Source organism: Arachis hypogaea, chromosome 13, assembly GCF_003086295.3.
Source record: "Arachis hypogaea cultivar Tifrunner chromosome 13, arahy.Tifrunner.gnm2.J5K5, whole genome shotgun sequence".
Classification (NCBI taxonomy): domain Eukaryota; kingdom Viridiplantae; phylum Streptophyta; class Magnoliopsida; order Fabales; family Fabaceae; genus Arachis; species Arachis hypogaea.
In genome coordinates, this window is record NC_092048.1 from 94,573,042 (window position 1) to 94,596,122 (window position 23,081).

At 37.0% G+C, this 23,081-nt stretch overlaps 2 protein-coding genes across 3 annotated transcripts; both read left to right on the forward strand.

Moving 5' to 3' along the window:
- Positions 1-11,991: 11,991 nt before the first annotated feature.
- LOC112732400 (importin subunit beta-1) lies at positions 11,992-16,533 on the forward strand. Its single transcript, XM_025781111.3, has 3 exons — positions 11,992-12,462; positions 13,254-15,673; positions 15,769-16,533. Exons 2-3 carry the CDS (start codon positions 13,260-13,262, stop codon positions 15,965-15,967), a joined length of 2,613 nt encoding a protein of 870 aa, XP_025636896.1. The 5' UTR covers positions 11,992-12,462; positions 13,254-13,259; the 3' UTR covers positions 15,968-16,533.
- A 1,353-nt stretch (positions 16,534-17,886) lies between these two features.
- LOC112732401 (beta-amylase 3, chloroplastic) lies at positions 17,887-22,214 on the forward strand. Of its 2 annotated transcripts, none has more exons than XM_025781114.2 (4): positions 17,887-19,717; positions 20,474-20,684; positions 20,792-20,905; positions 21,031-22,214. In XM_025781114.2, the coding sequence occupies exons 1-4, from the start codon at positions 19,176-19,178 to the stop codon at positions 21,787-21,789; spliced, it is 1,626 nt and encodes a 541-aa protein (XP_025636899.1). In that variant the 5' UTR covers positions 17,887-19,175; the 3' UTR covers positions 21,790-22,214. The 2 variants fall into 2 exon arrangements, with proteins under 2 accessions (XP_025636899.1, XP_072068253.1); XM_072212152.1 differs by having other exon boundaries at positions 17,888-19,717; positions 20,420-20,684.
- The last annotated feature ends 867 nt before the right edge of the window (positions 22,215-23,081 follow it).

The window sequence follows — 23,081 nt, forward strand, 5'->3', positions numbered from 1 at the left end:
TGTTTTTACTGTATGATTTTAATTAGTGATATCCGATTTATGTTTGTCTTGAAGAACTTATTTACTTTTAACCAAGTAGGCAGAATCATCTTAGCATATAGTTGCATTCATACATAGGTTGCATTTCATGAGTCTTACTTTCCCTTATTTAGTCTTTTAATCTCATTGAGCTAAGCATGAGGACATACTAATGTTTAAGTGTGGGGAGGTTGATAAACCACTATTTTATGGTTTATCTTGTGCTCAATTGAGTGGTTTTTATCAAGTCCTTACCCACTTATTCATATGATTTGCATGATTTTACAATTCCTTCCTAGTGTTATTCTATGGTTGAAAACTTGCTTCCTAGAGTCTTTAACTTGTGTATTTTAATTCTCCTTTATACCATTCGATGCCGTGATCCGTGTGTTAAGTGTTTCAGGCTTTATAGGGTAGGAATGGCTTAGAGAATGGAGAAGAAGCTTGCAAAAATGGAAGAAATACAAGAAACTAAGGAGATAACCAGTGATCATCGACGCGCACGCATGGCTCACGCGTGTGCGCGACATGGAGAAATTTGCAGCGACGCGTGCGCATGCCTGACGCGTACGCATGGATTGGAGTTTGCACAAAGACGCGTGCGCGTGGATGACGCATACGCGTGAGACGCCAAGACAGCCAGCGACGCGTACGCGTTACTGACGCGTACGCGTGACATGCGCGATCTGCAAAAATAACAGAAAACACTGGGGGCGATTTTGGGCCGAATTTTGACCTAGTTTTCGGCCCAGAAACACAGACTAGAGCCAGGGAACATGCAGAGACTCAACAGAGATTCTCATTAGCATAGTTTTAGTTTTTAGATCTGAATCTAGAGAGAAATTACTCTTCCTCTAGGTTTTCTTTTACATTCACATATTCTTAGTTTTATGCTTTTGCTTTGGATATTGAAGAGTTATCACCTCCGTTGAAGTTACTATTCTAGTTTGTTTCCTTATTCCCTTACTATTCCATATTCTTAATTCTTGTTTAGAGTTACAATTGGATTATTTTTAGAAATTATTAATGCAAAGGATTACTTTTACTTTTAATTAATTTGTAGTTATTGTCTATCATGTCGTCCTTTTATTCCCTTTTCAATTCTGTGCAAGTAATACCCATGTCAATGGAGTAGATTCCCTACTTGACATGGGGGTTGATTAAAAGGAGACACTTGAGTTGGAATGCTCAAGTGAATAGTTAAATTGGAAGTTGTTGGCTAATTCTCTATTTACTAACGCTAGACCTTCCCAAGGAAGAGGACTAGGATTTACGAATAAGAGTTAGCTTAATCACTTAACTTTCCTTTATTTAGTAAGGGTTAACTAAGTGAAAATAACAACCTCTTTATACTACACTTGAGAGTATTCCAACAAGGATAGAACTTCCAATTAATCATTCCCCCAATCAAGGCTTTTTATTCTGAATATATAATTCTCTTTTAAGTTATAATTATTTATTTTCTGTCATTCAACTCTCAAATTTCTCAAAAAACTCCTGATTAATAAGATAGCACCTTTTTGTCAACTCATTGGGAGATGACCTGGGACTCATACTCCCAGTATTTTTATTATAATTTTTGTGACAACCTTTCTAAATTGATAAGCGGATTTTTGCTGATTAAGAACTATACTTACAACGTAATTCTATATTGATTTCTTAATTGGCTGATATCCACCCCCCATCACTGGAGATTTTAAGTTCAACTGTCCGAAGCTCAAGAAGGAGGACAAAGGGAAGAAAGAAAAGAAAAGAGTGCTCATGGCATCTTAGGAGGAACTTGAGAATGACTCGAATGAGAAAGAAGATTCTAAAGGTGAAGATAAAATCTGGTTCATGGCTGGTAATGATCATCTTGATGAGGTAAATTATTATGACTTATCCATAGATGATTTACATGCTATAATTGATGATCTTACACTAAATTCCTCAAAACTGTTGGATAAGTACACTAAATGTAAATCTGAAAAGGATATGTTGAAAGCTGAAAATGATTTTTTGAGAGAAAAGGTGAAGAAAAATGAATGTGCCTTGGAGATTATTGAAGAAAACGGATTTTTAAAATCTGAACTTGAAAATTTAAAGGGAAAGCACATTGTGGATCCTTCTCAAGAGCTTATTGCTAAAAATGAAAGACTAAATGAAATGATTAAAAGATTGAATGGTGATTTAGCAAAATTTGCTCAAAGTTCTAGTAACTTGGACAAATTACTTGCAAGTCAAAGACCATTGTTTGAAAAATCTGGTTTAGGTTATGTAACCAAGGAAAGTGCAGTTTTTTATGATTCCTCTGTAAAATTTGTGGCTTTTTCATCAAAACCTAAATCCACATCCAACAAATCTGGTATTGGATATGTTCCCACACATGAGAAGAAATTTGATGAAGTTTACACCAGTAAAAATGAGCCATCACCAAGAACCGAACCTACATCAAATAGGTCAGGTCTGGGATACATTTCAAATAATGAGGTTGCTTTCAAAAAACTACCATTTTACAACAAAACCTCATATTCAAAAAGTCCAAAAGTTTTCAAAAATTATGGTTGAATACCTAAGGTTACTTGAAGTTTTTATTGCAGATTTGCCTAGCATCCAAGAACAAAAGGGATATGTGGTACTTAGATAGTAGATGCTCAAGGCACATGACTGGAAGGTCAGCTTTCTTCATCAAACTAAACAAGTATGATGGAAGTTTTATGACCTTTGGAGATGATGAAAAAGACTATGATGCAGGAAATCAAGCTCAAAAGGATTATAAAACTGCACTGAATCATGAAAATAAAAATTTTGGACAAGATGAACCAGAAACTGCAGCTGCTGGAAATCCAACAAGAGACAATTCCGTTTTGTCTCATGAATCTGAAGGAAATCCTGAAACCAACAGTCCCTTGAATCCCTTGGTGACTGAATCTGTCTCCAAGTCCACCAGACCCCGTGAATGGAGATTCTTGAAGAATTATCCTGAAAAATTTGTCATTGGGAATGTCTCTCATGGTGTTAAAACTCGGTCTTCAACTAGAAAGGCAAGTGAAGAGTCAAACATTGCTCTTCTCTCTCAAATGGAGCCTCAGAATGTCAAGGAAGCCCTTGATAACCCTTCTTGGGTAAAGGCAATGGAGGATGAGCTTCATGAGTTTTAGAAGAACCAAGTTTGGATATTGGTTCCAAGGCCGAATGGAAGAAAAGTAACCGGTACCAAGTGGATATTTCAGAATAAGCTAGGAGAGGATGGCAGTATTGTAAGAAACAAAGCAAGGCTAGTGGCACAAGGATATGACCAAGAAGAAGGAATAGACTTTGATGAATCCTTTGCCCCTGTTGCCCGAATGGAAGCCATAAGACTTCTTTTAGCTTATGCTACTTTTTGTGGTTTTAAATTATATCAAATGGATGTAAAATGTGCATTCTTAAATGGTGTGATAGATAGAGAAGTGTATGTGGAGTAGCCACCTAGTTTTGAAAATAAAGAATTTCCTAACCATGTTTTCAAATTATCAAAAGTTCTCTATGGTTTAAGACAAGCTCTTAGAGCTTGGTATGAGAGACTTAGTTCTTTTCTTTTGAAACATAGTTTTCAAAGAGGCACCACAGACACTACTCTATTTATCAAGAATTCTAATGATTCTTTTATTCTAGTCTAAATATATGTTGATGACATTATTTTTGGATCAGCCAATGAATCTTTTGTTCTAAATTTGGAAAGCTCATGACAAGTGAATTTGACATGAGTATGATGGGTGAACTTAATTTTTTCCTTGGGCTTCAAATTAAGCAAACTAAAAATGGTATTTTTATTCATCAAGAGAAGTATACCAAGGAACTAGTTAAGAAATTTGGTATGGAAAATGCCAAATCCATGGAAACTCCCATGCACCCTAATTCAAAATTAGATAAAGGAGAAACTGAGAAAGATGTAGATGAGACTAGGTATAGAGGAATAATTGGCTCTCTTATGTACTTAACTTCCTCTAGACCTGATATTGTGCAAAGTATTGGAATATGTTCAAGATTCCAATCAAAACCAAAAGAGTCTCATCTTTCTGCAGTTAAGAGAATCATTAGATATGTTCATGGCACATCAAATTTTGGTCTATGGTATCCTAAGATTGATGATTTTTCTGCAGTTGGTTATTGTGATGCAGATTTTGCTGGTGATAAAGTTGATAGAAGGAGCACATCTGGCTTATGTTGCTTCCTTGGAAAGTCCTTAAACGTTTGGTCAAGTAAGAAGCAGTCAACAGTGGCTTTATCCACTGCAAAGGCTGAGTATATAGCTGCTTCTTCTTATTGTTCTCAGCTTATGTGGTTAGAAATACAGCTTGCTGATTACAAATTAAATGTTGAAAATATTTCCTTATTGTGTGATAATATGAGTGCCATTAATATTTCTAAAATCTAGTTTTGCACTTTAGGACTAAACATATTGAAGTGAGATTTCACTCAATAAGAGAACATGTTCAAAAAGGAGATATTAGCATTCAATTTGTTAAATCAAAGGAGCAATTAGTTGATATTTTCACTAAACCGCTAGCTGAGGACAGATTTTACATACTTAGGACTAGTCTAGGGATTATAAGCTATGATTCACTGCTTGAAAGTTGCTGATGTATTTGTTGGAGTTTTTGTCTCATAAACAGGTATGAGACAATTCTGGGCATATGAAGAACCTTCTCTGATCAGCACTCTCTAGGCCCCACTGCACATGCTGAATCATTTGGGCCAACCTCAAAAATCAGAACATGGGTGGTCCTATATGTTTTCTTAATCCAAACCACCTTTGGGCCCAATATGAGTGCTACATGATTTTTGTTTTATATTTGCTTGTTTGCTTTATTTTATTTCCTCTTTTTGTCTTTAAGTCCAAAAGGTTTCAAATTTTGAAATTAATTTCCATTTTAATTGTTTAATAAAATCAAATCTTTCTTTTTGTGATGTCAAGTCCTTTCAAGTCAAATCAGAGGTGATGCTGTTGCATGGTTTAAGAAAATTTCTTTTGGGTATGGTTACCAACATTCCTTCCTCTCCCCTCATAACTCCTCCTCAAACTCTTTGATTTCCTCCACTACCTTTATTGCTTCTCTTTGTTTAATACCAGAAACCACCCAAATGAGGAAGAAAATTGTTTCACAAAAGCCTCCACGTGAAAAGATCTTCAAGCTTCCTGCAAAACAAAAACCTTCTACCCACTCTCAAGACCGAACCTTCACTCCCTCTCCTTCTCCTCCTACCTCACCTCCTCGGTCGGATCCAGTGACTCGCACTAAGAACCCCTCAAGGTTTCCACCTTCAGCCAAGCAGATGCCACTACCAAAGGAACCTCCTTCTAAACCTGGTTCATCGAAGCCAAGCTTTTCAAAATGGAAATGCCCAGCTGCTACCGAACCTATCTTTGAGCCCACTCAACCTAAGACAAGGTATATTCCCTTGCGTTCTCAGAGAGGTAAACCTCGACTTCCTCTTAAATCTGTTAAAGAACCAGATATTGATCCCTTTGCACATAAATCCCACTTCATGACATCTCACTCCAACTATAACCCTTACAGATTTAAGTCTGCCATGAATAATGATTTTTATGAAGGAGTTATTAAGTACCGTACCCTGTGTCCCTCTTTTCTTGCTGATTTACTAACTTTGAAAAAATAAAGATTTTCCTTTTGTTGAAAATTTAGAATTTCTAAACTGGAATCACCTTTTTAACATTAAAAAACAAGTGTATCCTCTTTTGGTCAAAGAGTTTTATGCTAACATGACATACCATGAGGGCAGTATTCATTCTTATGTCAAGGGCCGAGACATTGTGCTAAACAATGAAACCTTCAGTGATTCATTGAAATACACTGATGTTGGGGCTTGTGCTTATACTTCTGTTAAGTGGGATGAAGGAGTCGGTATCTCTTTCAATGATGCTTTAGCTCATATTTGTAAACATGTTTCTCTTATTGATGGCATCACCCCTACTCATAAAGCCCTGGGTTATGAACGTGCTCAGTTACACCGTATTGTAAATCACATTATACTTCCTCAGAGTGATTCATATCAAAGGGTATCTTATACTGACACTCTTGTTTTGTATGCCCTGCTCACTAAAACAGAAATTTCTTTTGCTTATTTGATGGTAAGATACATGTTTGACTCTGTTAGAAGTGAGAAAGACAAAGCCCTTCCTTATGGAATGTTTCTAACTTGTATTTTTGAGCATTTTGGTATTGACTTGTCCAATGAGGATTATGAAAATAGACATTCATATCTAAAGGGAGGTGGTGCAGTGAAACAGAAAAAAGGACCTACTCGTTCTGAGAGAGTGGTTCTAGATGATGAAGATGACGAGTTCATTCCTGAGGAATCTCCTCCTCCTTCCACTAAGGGCACTTCCATCTCCACTGGACAAAAATCTGCTCTGTTTAATGTTGTTCTAGATGGTCCAAGAATTTGTCTCTCAATCCAATCATATGATCGACATGAGTAAGGAACAAAGAAAACTGACAAGCAAGCATGAGAACTTCCTCTGAAAATCAAGAGACAGAGTGACTGTCTTCATGAAGTTTATTGATAATCTTCAACAAGCATGATCTTGATGAAGATCATGCCACTGATGCTGAAAAGGAAGCTGATTCTGAGGAAAAGGGTTCAAATGCCTAGATTTGTCTCATGTTGCTGCTGCTGTCTGCTCGCTTTTGTCTCATGAAAATTGTTTCTCTTGTGTTTTTTGAACTGCTTTCTGTTATTCCGGATGACTGTAATACTTTAACTAATGTTGCATTTACTTTAAATTAATTTGGTGTTTTAGACTGTGCATTAACACTTTCTTGTAGGTTTTAAGATGCGGATTTTACTTGATCTTGACTATTTTCCACCCTTGATAACAAAAGGGGGAGTAATAGCATGATTTGTGATTTTTTTATTGCTGCTGAATTTTTTGTGAATCTTGATTGACGCCATTGCGATAATCTTAAATTAGCTGCAGTCATGTGATTTTTGAATGTAAATTTCAGTTTATGAATCTGTCTTACATGATAAGCTGATATGTCTTACTTAGTTTTGGGCATCAAAACTTGAACTGATTTTGGTGTTTTGCCATGTCTTGGTCAATCTTGAAGCTCTGTTCTTGTTCGAATTTTTTTTAGCAGCTTCTGAAATAAACACTTGATTAAAAGTGCTGTTATGACATGCTCAGTACTTGGCTGGATTTGTGTTGCTGATTGTGTAATATCCCTTAGTCAAATTGAACTATGTGTAACTCTTTTTGTATTCTCTATAAGAATAATAAACAGGAAGAAAGATAAGAGCATATATCAAGGGGGAGATACTCTTGAAAAGGAAATGGGGAGCAACACAAAAGCAAGTGACAACATTCAAAGGGAAGTTTCTTAATTCTATTCAAACTGAATTCCTTTTGATCATTGTTTCAATTATGTTTGTCATCAAGGGGGAGATTGTTGAGTTAAGAAATTAACGAACATAATTGATGATAACAAACAATAGATTATTGGGCTAATTACCAAATTAGCTTTGATTATTTTGGTTGAGTGATGCAGGCCAAAAATCAATATATAAAGCTGCAGCCCATTATGGAACAAATTGAACCTGCTGGTGGGCTGACAATCCAAAGGAAGCCAAAAAGGAAACAAAACAAAGAAATCAAACGGGCTAATTGAATCTAAGCCAACCCAAGCCCGATTTGATATCTCTCAAGCCGATCCCTCCAATTTGCTTTCAGTAAAGCAACGTTCACTTTTTTTCTTCGGTCAGAACTCAGAGAAAGATTGAGAAAGCTTAGTCCCTAAGCTGTTCACCAAAGAAGCAAGAAAGAGAAGCATTAAGCAAGAGAGGCAGAGGTCAAATCACCCAAATCAAACCAAATCAAGCTAAGGCAGAAGTTAAAGGTAACTTATTTCCTCTTGCATGCATCGTGCTTTCTTCTCCTCTTCCCCAACTCTCTGCCAGTCCAAATTGGGATACATGGGAAAGATTACCTCTGATCAATACTGCTGTGAATCTATGGTCAAATGTGTGTCTTGGGGACCAAGTAGTGTTTCAATGGTTCAGATCTGGTTTACCATTGAAAGACTGTTTCTTTATGCTTCCCTGAGGCTTTCGGTCAAGCAAGAAAAAGTCAGATTAAAAATTCCAATTTGAGGATTAACTGGAAAAGGTGATGTGGTGAGTTGGTGAAGTACACAACTCGAGGGTTAATCTAGGAGAGAGCAACTGAACAACATGCAAGGAGATATAAAAGAAGATTTTTTCATTCAGAAGCCAATGAGAGATAACCAGTGTTTTGAGGTTTTGTGTTCTGAGAAGAGTTCTCCAAAGATGTTCATCAACTTGGACAGTGCTTCCAAGTCAAAGGAGCATTCCGCCAGAATGAGGAACTAAATCAGAGGCAAGCAAATCTGGTTCATCACATAGCAAAGAGGCTGTTGAAGCATTAATCTCCTTCATGTTTTACAGATTGTAATTTTCTTTTTAATGTTTATCTTTCTGTAATTTCTTGAGGTAAAAGGCAGAATGAGAGAGCTCAAATAAAAGCCTAAGAGTGAAAAGAGGCAGAGTGATACACTTGAGTGAAAAGCCTAGAGTAATTTCAAATTTTTTTAGGTTGATTCTGTGTCTTGTATCTTGTACCAATGAGGTATCCCTTTCTTAGTTGGGTTAGCACTAAGAGTGAAGAGTTAGGTATTAGTATAACCAAGTCAAGTTAGGTTAGAACTTGAGTGTGAAAGGATTGTGTCAATCTTGTGGAATTGGTGTATGTAATACTTTAACTATAGTGGGAATTTCACCACTGTTGTGGTGGAGACTGGATGTAGGTTGCATTGCATAAGGCAACCGAACCAGGATACATGATGGTATCAACTTCTTACTTCCCTACTCTGTTCTGTTTTCTGATATTCATGAGACAAAATGAAATTGTTTCATAAATTTTCTGCTGCTGAGTTCAAACAGATTCAGAAAGAAAGTTTGTTTTAAAATGTTATTTCATTAAAGTAAAAGAAGGCCATAGATTCAACCCCCCTTTCTCTAAGCCTTCTACAACCTTCACCTTCCCTCTCTGCCATGATCGTCAACCACTACAAGCTTAGGACCAACAGCAAAATATACAACCTGAGCGGCATGGGATGCAGCGCTGGATTAATCTCCATCGACCTCGCCAAAGATCTCCTCAAGGCGAACCCCAACTCATACGCGGTGGTGGTGAGCACGGATAACATAACTCTGAACTGGTACTTCGGGAATGAGCGGTCCATGCTCCTCTGCAATTGTATTTTTAGGATGGGCGGCGCTGCCGTGCTTCTGTCGAACAAGCGGCGGGATAGGGCGAGATCCAAGTACGAGCTGTTTCACACGGTGAGGACACACAAGGGCGCAGATGACAAGAACTACAACTGCGTGTACTAGAGAGAAGACGAGACGAAAAAATTGGAGTGTGCCTAGCAAGCAAGCTGATGAAGGGGAGGAACAGGGTGATTTACATTAGGGTTAATGTTGGAATTATTGAATTAAAATAGGGGTAATTCAAGAATAAATTATAATTAAAATTTCTGTCCTCGTCTTTAAAATCTTCTGTCTCCAGTGTCCTTATTTTTTGGAGGTACTGAAATACTGAAATTTTGAAGATGGAGACAGAAATTTAAGTACCAGTATCTAGCTCAATAAACATAATATTGAGTCTCTGTCTCCCAGTATCAGTTTCAGTCTCTGCAAACAAACGCTACCTAAGGGTATAATTAATTTGTGTTTTTATTTTTTTTAGTATTTTTTAATTTTTAGTTTTTATAAATAAAAAATAAAAATAAGAGGTCAAAATAGAAAATAAAATTTATTATTTTTATTATTTTTATTTTTTTCACAAAATTTAAAAAATAAAAAACATTGAAAATAAAAATATAAACCAAGTGCACCCTAAAATTTTCATATAACTGTAGGAAAAGAAATATGTGTGCTGATTGGTTAACAAAAGAGAACTTCAAAGCTCATCAAAATTTTTAATTTTTAAATCAATTTCCTAGTGAGCTGCGATCTATTATAAATGATGATTGTAGAAGAATAATTTTATCATATACTGATAGTGACGATTTGTAATTTTAAGTGTTAGCCTGATAATGACAATTTATAATTTTAAGTGTTAGCCTCATTTCTCTAAAATAGAATACCACAGATAATTCAAAATCTTTTGTTAATTAATTAGTGTACGTGACTGTAATATAAGACCAAAATACAAAATAAAATAAAGTAGAGGAATACAAAAATTTAAAATATAAGTAATTTTTTATAATGTATAATTATGTTGTAACTTTTAGATAATATAATAACTTATAACTAATTCTTCAATTATACACTTTTCATTGATCCCCTTCTTTCCAATTTTTGTAACATTTTCTTTTAAATATTTTTTGAACTTTATACACATCCTAAGAGTAATTAAATAGATCTTAAGAACTAAATTACTATCTTACAACCTCATGGCCCAATTTTAATTATAGTAGTCATAACTTCAAAAAATAAAATGAACCTTTATAATAGAGAGATATCAAAATGTAAAAAATTACTAGATAAAACTATTTATAGGATGCTAACATTCGTCTTTAAAATACATAATAAAATTATTAATTAAAAAATTATAAAAAATATAAATTTTAAATTTTCAATATATTTATTGTGTCATTTATTAAAGTAAAATATTTAAAAAATTTTATTAATAGCAATTTTAACTTGTGCCCTTAGAATATTAATTAGTTAAATCCTATATTTTAATATATTTGTGATAATTATTCCAAAGTAAGGAAATATGAAAAAAAATGAGTAAATAACAACTTCTAACCAGAAAAGATTTAGACGTAGACAAATTTAGCAATAAAAAAAATACTAATGTTATATTTATGAAAGATAGATTTCACTTGACAAAATTAACCAAAATCTAAAAAATTATTCAAAATTTTTAAATTATCATTTTTAACATTTCTCCGTCACTTTCCCCCCAAATTCCACAATCTTTTTTCTTTCCTTTTCATTGCCACCGTAACATTCACTTCTGACACCACCACCAATGAACTCTATTGAGTCTATTCTTTTTATTGTCCGTGTGCCAGAAAGAGTTGATATAATAACTACAATATCCTCCTATGGATTATATTATTGTAATGTCAAAACAAGGCTGCACACAATATTCACAGAAAAATTCAAAACACTAATTTTATTATAGTATGCTACCGTTTCAATTTAGGATTAAATTTTTCTTATTCTAAAGGATAAAAGAGTAAAAATCAGATCTTAAATTCTAACCGAAACTGAAATTTTGAGAAGGAACAAGTGTATTGGTGGGATGGTCGAACAATTGTCACAGAAAGATGTGGCTTCCATTTAAAATTAGCAAATTATCACTATTTTCGAATATTGTAAAAAGGCGTTACGATTGGCCGTGATGGACCCCAGACAATAGCGTCGAAACCATTGAAGAGATGGAGGCGTGGAGGATAGGAAGCGGAAGGAGATTTTGGAGTCGATGAAAGTAGTGTTGGTGGTGAATCAAACAACGAGGAAGTTGCCGAAGTAAAAGATGGAAGCAATGGAGGTGGGAAAGATGGTGGGTGAATTGATAGAAGACAACGAAGTTGAACTTGTCAAGTTGAAGGTAAATGCGGTGGTGGAATAGAAAGAAAAAGAGAAAGAAAGGTTATGAAATTAAATTTAATAAAAAAGAAATAATTTAAAAATTTTGAATAATTTTTTAGATTTTAACTAACCTTGTCAACTGGAATATATTTTTTGTGGGTACACTATTAATTTTGTTTTTTCATGGATATATTTATCTAATGCTTTGAATCTTTTGTGGTTAAAAATTAATTATTAATTAAAAAAAATAAAAAGCATCTGAGTAATAGCGGTGATGATACAGTAGGTACTAAATAATTTTAGAAAAAGACATGGCTATGATAGCAATTATTAATCTCCAGATCACACTAGTCAGTAGTCACTACAAAAATCAGACACCATTGACACAGCGCGTAGAAAAAAAAATCAACCTATGCAAAATTTCCAGCCCATATCATATGGTATTCATTTTGAAACCCCACGCAGAACACGCGCGCCGATCGTCGCGTGGCACCACTCGACACCGCTCGCACTAACAAAATTAAAATCCTAAGGTTCTGGCAGGAATATCAAGATCCAGTAAGCAATTCAAAATTGAGCCGTTGATAGGAGAAACGGAGGGCTGAGATCAATCCTATTTGAATCAACGGCGGATATTAGTTAGCATCAGTCCAGGAGTGTCGTACAACGAATATAAAAAAGGCGTATTGAAGAAACAAAATTTTAACACAGTTTCTCGTCTTTGCTTTTTCCCACACTCTGCTAGGGTTTCAGAGTCGCCGCGCCCCCTCTTCCGAGTTCAACTGGTTCCTCACTCCTCTCCCCTCAGCCGATTCCATTTCTCAACTCGCCGTGAGTTCGCATCATTCATTCTGTCTTCTAATCCCTAAATACAAGCTTTTCGTTACTTTGGTTTGTTATTGTTTCATTATTATTCCTGTTATTACTAGTTCGAACTCTGATCCGTGGTAGTGATCCAGTCTTCGTTTTTGTATTTTATTTGACTAATTTGTATGGTATGCTTCCATTTCTGATCAGAACCAGTTCTATTTTGATTTTCCTAATTTTTCCCTCTTCTGTGTTGTTCGTTGGCCGATTATTTGAATCAGAATGTTTTTGAGTTAGTTATGGTCTATTAGTTTTGCTCAGGGAATGTGGAAAATGGATTCGAATTTATATTCCTCCTTGCATTTTTTCGGTCTGTTGGAACATGTGCGAAACAGTCGTCCAGTGTGCTAAAGATTACTTTTTATAAAAAAGCGTTTTGGTAGATGTTGTTGTATACTTAATGATACATGCCCTTCTCAGTGGGACACTACTTGTATTACTGTTTCTCTTCTGAAGTTGGTTTTGATTGTTTCACCTAGTTCTAGCCGTATTCCATACGTGGTACACCTGGCACGCCATGTGTTTAAATAATTACCTATCTTTTGTTGCCAGACATAATCTGAATCTGTTCTAATCTGGTGCACCCTGGAAATTAATTTGCTCACCGTTTTTTTTGTAACTTTTTTTGTGTGGTTAAGTAGTGTTTTATCTATTAATTATTATAGCATCTTCACGTGCCTGATAAATTGCTGTTGCTAGTCTGTTAGGTGCACTTTAGTGCTCCCTTTTAATGTGGTTATACATGTATTCTTCAGGTGTAGATGGCCATGGAGGTTACTCAAATTCTTTTAAATGCGCAAGCAGTTGATGGAGCGCTTAGGAAACAAGCAGAAGAGAATTTGAAACAATTTCAGGAGCAGAATCTTCCAAGCTTCTTGTATTCTCTTGCTGGGGAATTGGCAAATGATGAGAAGCCTGCTGAGAGTCGGAAGCTAGCTGGTCTAATTCTCAAGAATGCTCTTGATGCAAAGGAACAACACAGAAAGATAGAATTGGTTCAAAGATGGCTGTCATTGGACCCAACTTTGAAAGCCCAAATTAAAGCGTTGTTGTTGAGGACCCTTTCCTCTCCATCTGTAGATGCTCGTTCAACTGTATCACAAGTTATTGCAAAGGTCGCTGGTATAGAGTTGCCTCACAAGCAGTGGCCTGAATTGATAGGATCCCTCTTATCAAATGTTCATCAGCTACCTGCTCCTACGAGGCAGGCAACTCTTGAGACTCTTGGGTACATTTGTGAAGAAGTCTCACCAGATGTGGTAGACCAGGATCATGTAAATAAGATACTCACTGCGGTTGTTCAGGGAATGAATTCTACAGAAGAAAACAATGATGTTAGGCTTGCTGCTGTAAGAGCATTGTACAACGCCCTTGGTTTTGCTCAGGCAAACTTTTCTAATGATATGGAGCGTGATTACATCATGAGAATAGTTTGTGAGACAACTCTCTCTCCTGATGTGAAGATTCGACGAGCAGCTTTTGAGTGTTTGGTAGCTATTTCTTCAACGTACTATGAAAAATTGGCTCCATATATCCAAGATATATTCAACATCACTGCCAAGGCTGTGAAGGAGGATGAGGAGCAAGTTGCACTTCAGGCTATTGAGTTTTGGAGCTCAATATGTGATGAAGAGATTGATATATTAGAAGAATATGGAGGTGATTTTAGTGCAGATTCAGATATTCCTTGCTTTTACTTTATTAAGCAGGCTCTTTCATTTCTTGTTCCTATGTTATTGGAAACACTGCTGAAGCAAGACGAGGATCAAGATCAAGATGAAGGGGCTTGGAACATTGCTATGGCTGGAGGCACATGCTTGGGGTTGGTTGCACGAACAGTTGGTGATGACATTGTGCCTCTGGTTATGCCATTTATTCAAGAGAATATATCTAAACCAGATTGGAGGCAGAGAGAAGCAGCCACTTATGCCTTCGGCTCCATTCTTGAAGGTCCATCCCCTGAAAAGCTTGAGCCACTTGTGACCATGGCTTTGAACTTCATGCTTACTGCACTGATGAAAGACCCAAGTAATCATGTGAAGGACACTACTGCATGGACTCTTGGACGTATGTTTGAGTTCTTGCACGGCACAGCTTTGGATACACCAATCATCACACCAGCAAACTGCCAACAGATTGTTACTGTGCTGATCCAAAGCATGAAAGATGTACCTAACGTTGCTGAGAAGGCGTGTGGTGCTCTCTATTTTCTTGCCCAAGGTTATGAGGATGCTGGATCTGCATCCTCTCCATTGACCCCATACTTTCAAGATATCGTTCAAGCTCTCCTCACTGTAACTCACAGAGAGGATGCTGTAGAATCACGCCTTAGAACAGCAGCCTATGAAGCCTTAAATGAAGTAGTGAGGTGTTCTAATGATGAAACAGCTCCAATGGTGGTACAGCTTGCGCCTCTCATTATGTTGGAGCTCCACAACACTCTCGAGAATCAGAAGGTCTCATCTGATGAGAGGCAAAATGAGTTACAAGGCCTTCTGTGTGGTTGCTTGCAGGTCATCATTCAGAAGTTGGGTTCATCTGAACCAACGAAGTATCATTTCATGCAGTATGCTGACCAAATTATGGCTTTGTTTCTAAGAGTGTTTGCTTCACGTAGTGCGACAGCTCATGAGGAGGCTATGCTTGCAATTGGAGCTTTAGCCTATGCAACCGGTCCTGATTTTGCTAAATATATGACAGAATTTTACAAGTACTTGGAGATGGGTCTCCAAAATTTTGAAGACTACCAGGTTTGTGCCATCACAGTGGGTGTGGTTGGTGATGTATGCAGGGCGTTGGAGGAAAAAATACTCCCCTATTGTGATGGGATAATGACCCAACTTCTTAAAGATTTGTCCAGTAATCAGTTGCATAGGTCTGTGAAGCCTCCCATTTTTTCTTGTTTTGGCGACATTGCCTTGGCGATTGGAGAGAACTTTGAAAAGTACTTGTTATATGCTATGCCCATGCTTCAGAGTGCTGCCGAGCTATCAGCCCATACGTCTGGAGCTGATGATGATATGACAGAGTACACTAATTCTTTGAGAAATGGAATCCTTGAGGCTTACTCAGGTATCTTCCAAGGGTTTAAGGGCTCCCCGAAGACCCAGCTTCTGATGCCTTATGCTCCTCATGTACTGCAATTCTTGGACAGTTTGTATATGGAGAAAGACATGTAAGTATACATTGGAATTTTCTGTTTATGAATTGGTTCTGTGGATTTAGTAATTTATGTTATTTTAATCCATTGGCATCTCTGGTTCCTTTCAGGGATGATGTTGTGACTAAGACAGCAATTGGCGTGCTTGGCGACCTAGCTGATACTTTGGGCAGTAGTGCTGGTCCGTTGATCCAGCAATCTGTGTCCAGCAAAGACTTCCTCAAAGAGTGTTTATCATCTGATGATCATTTGATCAAGGAATCTGCCGAATGGGCCAAGTTGGCAATCAGTCGAGCAATTTCATTTTGAGGCTTTTATTGCTGTTTCAGAGGTCCTTGTTTCTTGCATACATATCTGCATCTGTTGCGTGGAGGTCTCAACTGCATCCCATGAGTCGGGTCATCACCATTTTTGGGCAAAGGTGTTTCAGTCAGTAGGTCCTTTTGCTGTCTGCATTTTCATGTCAGTAGCTTGGAGTCTGCGTTTTTCTTTCTTTTTCCCTTTTTAAATTTATCTTTCTGCATTGCAATGGGAGGAGGTCGGTGGGTGATGACCGATCTATCTGCTAACTTGGCAGAAAAGTTGCGGTTTAAAGGAAAGATGAAAAACCCGGTATTTTCACGATGGGGGAAGAACAAGCAAACATTGCCTTCTCTATGGGGCTTGCGCCCGTATTTGGGTTGTTTGAGTTTCATGGGGGTCAGTCTTTTAGATAATGATGGGTTGGGGGGTAGAAGGGGGAATACATTATGTCTTTTTTTCATTTTTTAACCTTTTTACTATTGGCTGTAGAGCGAAACAATCGTCTTCGTCCTTCCATGTGTTTGGAATAGGTAATGCAACAACATATTAGCCGTTCCTTGAAATTATTCAAATCATTGTGTCTCCAATGTCAATTTTTTAATTATTATTTGCCATGAGTCTATAAATTTCATCGGCCGTACTATAGTTTTTCTTCAAGGGCTTCTCCAAGTTTCCTCGCAGTTAATATTTTGTGAAATATTTATTATGTACATGATTGAAATTTGGTAGCTAAACAAATTTTTAAGACTTGGGAGTAGTAGAATTTTGATACATCGTGCAATTCCACTAGTTCGGACACAGGTAAAGAGGCTGATCGTGGATGTAAAAATATTTTCCTGTAAAGAACTACTCTTGTAAGAACTAATCTTCCTTGTGGATGTAAAAGTTAACTCAATTGCATGCTTATGTTATTCTTGGGTAGAACAAAAGCTTAAATAATTTTTTAAGGGAATCATGAAGTATTTAGGTTTATTTATTAAAGTTTTTACATGTATAAGCAGCAGAATTTAAGGGAATCATGAAGTATTTAGGTTTATTCAAAAATCATAATATATCAACACTTTAATAGTGTTTAAATTTACGTAGGATTAGTTCTTAAAAAGCAAAAAAGAAAAGGTTTAAGGTTTAATTTTACAGGATATTTTAAATGTTATTTAGAATGACTTAATTTAAAATTATAGTTTTATTAAAAAATATTAATGTGAATTAATAAAATTAATTAAATAAAATGTTAACCCTTGCTGCTCTCTATGTGGTGGAAGGGATTGCACGCATCCGTTAAAAAATTACTCGCATGGCAACAATACTGTTGGAGAAGCTGTAAAATAATACCAAAGGCTAAATATATATTAAAACCAGTTATTAAAATTAATTATTAATATAATTATATATTGAAATATAAATATATATTAAAAAATAAATTAAAAAATATATATTTATAGTTAATTTTGATAACTAATTTTGATGTATAAATATTTTTAAAAATTATAATAACTTTTTTTTTTCTTGCAAGATCAAGAACAAGAAAAAGCGAAAAAGATAAATAAAAAGGCATATAATTGCTCCACCACAACCAAAAGCCACAGCCTGGGAGTACTGTACGGTAGTGTAGTGTGTGTTTCCAGTATGCATTCATCACTGCACCCTAGGTGAAATATTATGGCAAAAGAACCAAGTTGGTATAGACGTAAGAGGTGGGTTTGTGGATGGCAAGCCGACACGTGTCCTTGGTGTCTACTGTCTAGCATGAGAGACCAGGATCAGATGTTGTACGGTCATTCTGGCTTGCACAGATAGCCGAGCCGTTTCATCCTGGCTTAGTTAGGTATGCGTGGCCCCTTTATTTTTTCTGGGATGGTATTGGGCTGGGCCCCATTTTTGCAAATCTGGTGGTGAAATATTTTCGAAGAGAATAGTTTCGAATTAGAATGGGCCATTTGAGTTTCTTAAAAAAATCCAAAAGAGGAAGGAGAGGCTCGTCCCCCTTCTCTCTCTTTCTTTCTTCGGAATTTGAACCTCAGGGGGAAAGGAAACCCTATCCACCTTGCGACCACCATCGTTAGTAGGAGGTAAACACTGCCGCCGTCGTCTGCGCTGCGGAGCTTCCTTCCTTGTCTCGTCTTTGCTATCAAGATCTCGTTCCGCAGCGCAAACTGTCACCAGCCGCACCTTATTCATACAGATCGGCGGCCGTTGTCGTCATCCGCGGTACTGACTCGGTTGTCGTGCTCTGGATCTTCCGGCATCGTTTGGTATTCGTGATTCGAGTAGCTAACCCATCCGTGATTGACCTGTCGCCGGAGTTCCGGGAAAGGGAAAGAGGGTTCTTCCTCGTTGTGTCTGTCGTGGCGGTCTTCGAGGTGTTCACTGTCGTCGTCGTCCGTTGCCTCGAACCGTCCTTCCCCGTATTCTGCTCTCCGCCTTCATCGCAGGTAATATTAATGGTTGCTTAGCTTTCTTCCTGGTCTGCTCAATTCATCGCATTGTATCACTGGGTGATTAGGTTTCCTGTGTCACTGCTTGATGATCGTTGATGACTCTGCTGACTGCTTGTTGCCTAAGTTGTACATGCTGTGAATTAAATTGAAGATTTTGTTGAAAATGTTGTGCAACGTGCCTTATTTATTCCATCGGTGATCGGTGTGACAAAATTGGACTAGTTGTGTAGGGTATAGGGATTAGGAAAGCCAACACTCTGTACGCATTGCGGATTGCGGAAGTGATAGTTCGGAGCATTCTTTTTCTTCACCGAGTTGCTCTGGTTATATAAAAAGTGACGAGGAGCGCGGATTGTTGTGGTTTATTTTGAATTTGGGTATATAAATGTTTTTTTTTTTGTTAATATGGGTAGATAAATGTTAGTTGGAGATTTATGAAGGGAGAGTCAGGTTCTGTAATATTAATGTTAGTAGTTGGGTTAGGGTTGGTTAGTGTGTGGGTGTGGGTCGGGCTATCCGGCCCATACCATGACAAAAAAAACGGACACCAATGCGGAGCCATCTCTGCCAAGCTCCATGAAGACTCAATGCGGAGCCATCTCTGCCAAGCTCCCCCTGCAAAGAGCACCATGCCACTTGTCAACACGCCCTTTAATTAAAGAGAATATCTTTAGCTCTGTACAGATTAACCTCTGTACGCTATAAATGACCTTATTGATTTCAATCACGTTCAAACCCGAACCCTAACTCCATAACTTCTCTTCACCTTCCGATCAATGGTGATGTTCGCTTCACAATTAACAGCAACAACCTTCTCGCCTTCATTCCTAATCTCAACTTCCTCCGATACCACTCGTTCTCCCTTCCTCGCTCTCGCTCACCTTTGCTACAACCGAACCTTCTTTCCCACTCGCCGGAGACTCGCCGTTTCCTCCCGCCTCAACTCGTCCAGGTCCTCCGGCGCCGGTGGCTCCGTCGACAACGGTGATGTGCCCTACGAGCTCCACCACGATTTCTCGCCGCAGCGCGAGACGAGGGGATCGCCGGTATTCGTGACGCTGCCGGTGAATACAGTGGGCCCTGAGGGGAAGATATCGAGGCCGAGGGCCATGATGTTCTCGCTGAAGGCGCTCGCCGCCGCGGGCGTGGAGGGCGTTGTGGTTGAGTTTTGGTGGGGAATTATTGAGAGGAAAGAACCTAGGGTTTACGATTGGCGAGGCTATCGTGAGCTCGTGATGATGGCTTGCATGTGTGGCCTCAAGGTTCGTGCTGTTCTTGCTTTCCATCAGTACGGCACAGGCCCTGATGATCCTAATCAGTATGTTTCTTTGCTAATTGATTCGAAATTTGATTCATTCTTTGTATTGATAAGGTTCTTGCTAATTTCGCCTTTTTGTTTCCTTTGCCTTTTCTGTTGATATTTGATATGGTGAAGTTTCGTTTTAGTTACTGTTTGGCCCTTGAAATTGAGTTGGTTAGGCATTTACAGGTTTGGGAATTTTAATATAACTATTTATGTAAGCGTATGAGGCTTCCTTGTAATATCTTTTTTTGCTGTGTAGACGAGCAATGCAATGCTGCTCCAGAGATATACTCTTTCTTTGCGAAATGATTTATCCTCCTAACAAGTAACAAACTAAACATTCTCCTATTCATAATTTTAAAATAAGATAAAAGGGAAGGGTTGGGTTTGGCAGTTAGCAAATATTAACATAAAACTTTTCTGTATCCTTTGAGCTAAATCCTAAATGACATTTATCAATTTAGTCAGTTTTGCATAGTCCGAAAATGCTATGATGTTGTTATGAATAAGATTGTTCATCCTTCACATGGACAAATTTCTCCATGTATACTGTAGCTTTAAAGAAATAAAATAATATTTTTTACAGTTAGTGAGAAGATAATTATTCCTGCCTTGTACATATTTTATATTCAAATAGTGTTTGGAACTCTTACTAGTCCTGATTTGGTGCAGTGTTGATTGTTTGTTTATGTGAATTACTACTATTTTTGTAGGTAGGTATTGTGTCCTAGACATAGCCTCATACTCTGGAAGTTTGTCCCCTTTGTGTAGGATACCGCTTCCTCTATGGGTGCTTGATGAGATAAACAAAGATCCAGAGTTAGCATATTCTGACCGGTTTGGAAGAAGAAATATTGAATACATTTCCCTAGGATGTGATACTCTTCCTGTGCTGCGTGGACGCACTCCTATTCAAGCATATGCAGATTTTATGAGAGACTTCAGGGAGACTTTCAGGCCTTCTCTTGGCCTTACCATTACAGTAAGGTTCTTGATGATTTTGGGATGTTTATAGCAATGAAGTTTGGAAATTCCAGTCATCATTAGTGGATGTTGATAGCAGTTTGGTGAAATTCATCTGTTTTGCAGAGGGTACAGATTGGCATGGGTCCTGGTGGTGAACTAAGATATCCGTCATTCTCTTTCCAGAAGCCAAATGTGGCTTCATCTGGTGGACTTGGAGAGTTCCAATGCTATGATAAGGTAAGTTTAGCTTTAGCTATTAAGGTGTGGAGCTGCATGCATTGCCTTATAGGAGACTGTTGTGTACTTGTATATATGATAAGCATCAAGTTTAACTTTTCTTTTCTTTTGTTTGAACCTTCCAGTACATGCTAGCTTCTCTAAATGCCTGTGCGAGAAAAATTGGAAAGCGTGAATGGGGAGATGGTGGTCCATTTGGTGCGGGAAGTTTGACGCAAAATCCTGAGCATACTGATTTCTTTAAAAATGAGGGTGGCTCTTGGAACACACCATATGGTAAATTTTTCCTTGAATGGTACTCAAATATGCTGCTGCTGCATGGAGAGAGAATTTGTAGGGAAGCTGAAACTATATTTAGGGGTACAGAAGTCCTTATATCTGCAGAAGTAGCTGCCATTCACTGGCACTACGCCATTCAATCCCATCCATCGGAGTTAACCGCAGGCTATTATAATACTTTCGACAGGGATGGATATTTGCCCATTGCTCGCCTGTTTAGTAAGTATGGGTTTGCAATTTGCTGCTCTTGTTTTGAAATGCAAGATGCCACAATGCAAAAGATAAACCCTAGTGGTAGCCCTGAAGGATTTCTTAAACAGCTTTTGCTGGCTGCTAGGCTTTGTGACATATCACTTGAAGGTCAAAATTTTACAACTGATTTAGATGATGATGCATTCTCCCAAGTGCTGAAGATGTCAAAGTTTTACTCGGATGGGATTGAAAAGCGGCCCTTTGCATTCAACTTTGTAAGAATGAACAAAAGAATGTTTGAAACCCAGAATTGGGATCGGTTTGCACGATTTGTGAGGCAGATGTCTAATGGAAAGATTTTTCAAGCCAGACTAAGAGCCCATTTGGGAAGTAGCAGAAGCTACTCTTTTTGACTTTTGAATTGTGAAAAGTCACAATACGCGTGTTTGGTACCATTTTAAAAAAAAAAATTTAACTTTTTGAAAAGTTAATTCCCAACTTTTTGAAGAAGTAGAAATATATGACTTCGATAAGTTATTCTATCACTTCCGAAAAACTTGACTTCAAAACAAAAAGGATTTACTTTCATTCTTGGTAAAAATGTTTTTTGTTTTTGCTGGAAATATTGGCCCTCCAAGATTCTATATACTGGCCTTCCACCATCATTTTCGCCCAATGTCCATGTGATGGAAGGATTGGCCTTCCACCACCTCATATGATTCACTTATTGCATATATTTATTTTAATTTTTTTATCATTTTATTACTCTATTTTTATTATTAAATTTGTATTTAATATTATGTGGTATGAAAATTCAGTTCTAATTTTATTTTTTTCACATGTGATTTTATTTTTATATAGCTTGTTATTATTTTTATAGTTAGTTATAGCAAGTTTTTGATCCCAATAGAAGAGGAGGGAGTTTTAATAGGAAAAAAAAAAACAACAAAATATATATTAAAATTTTATTACTCTTCATCGCATACAAGAACACCGCTATGGGTGAAGGTGGAGTAGAAAAATCAATTTTTAATAATATTACGTGGGAAGAACCAATTAAAAATGAAACTAATAAGAGAGCAAATAAAGAATCAATTGTAATTTTAGTGATTAGGATATATAAAATCAACATTTAATATTAAAAAATATTTGTTATCATTGTTATTTTAATATTTATTTTTTTATGTAAAAAAAATTATATTTTTTGAGTTATTTATCCAAACGCTATAACTTAAAAATAAGTATTTTTATAACTAAAAATTTAAATACAAAATAACTTATCTACAAATTTCTATTAATAAAAGTCTTTATATTTTAAATTCCTTTGAGCTAAAATTTTCATGTGACTTGCCATTGAAGACCACTCCAGGGGCTGCAGAAGTAGGACTGTTGTACCAGCACTCCTGAATATAGATTGGCTTCTGCTCTGGAATCAAACGCATATTTTAGTATATTTGAAATGTGTAGTAACGGTTGATTCTTCGCGTTATTCTTTGATTGCTTCTCTGCTACAAGTTACTTCTGCGAAGTACCTCATTGAATTGCCTTCCAGATTTTTTTTTCTTTTACATGGGTGGCATGATATCGGCTTCTAACTATGTTTTCAAATGGATTGACATGCAATTTCAAACTAGTTGCTTTAAGTTCGTATTATCCTTTGTTATTTTGGGATGGGTCCTTGAAGTGCTGGGTTCACATATATTTG

Coding starts and splice junctions, on each gene's coding strand:
- LOC112732400 (XM_025781111.3), top strand. CDS start 13,260: ATGGCCATGGAGGTTACTCAAATTCTTTTAAATGCGCAAGCAGTTGAT. Junction 15,674..15,768: donor TTGTATATGGAGAAAGACAT/GTAAGTATACAT, acceptor GGTTCCTTTCAG/GGATGATGTTGTGACTAAGA.
- LOC112732401 (XM_072212152.1), top strand. CDS start 19,176: ATGGTGATGTTCGCTTCACAATTAACAGCAACAACCTTCTCGCCTTCA. Junction 20,685..20,791: donor CTCTTGGCCTTACCATTACA/GTAAGGTTCTTG, acceptor TCTGTTTTGCAG/AGGGTACAGATTGGCATGGG. Junction 20,906..21,030: donor AGTTCCAATGCTATGATAAG/GTAAGTTTAGCT, acceptor TGAACCTTCCAG/TACATGCTAGCTTCTCTAAA.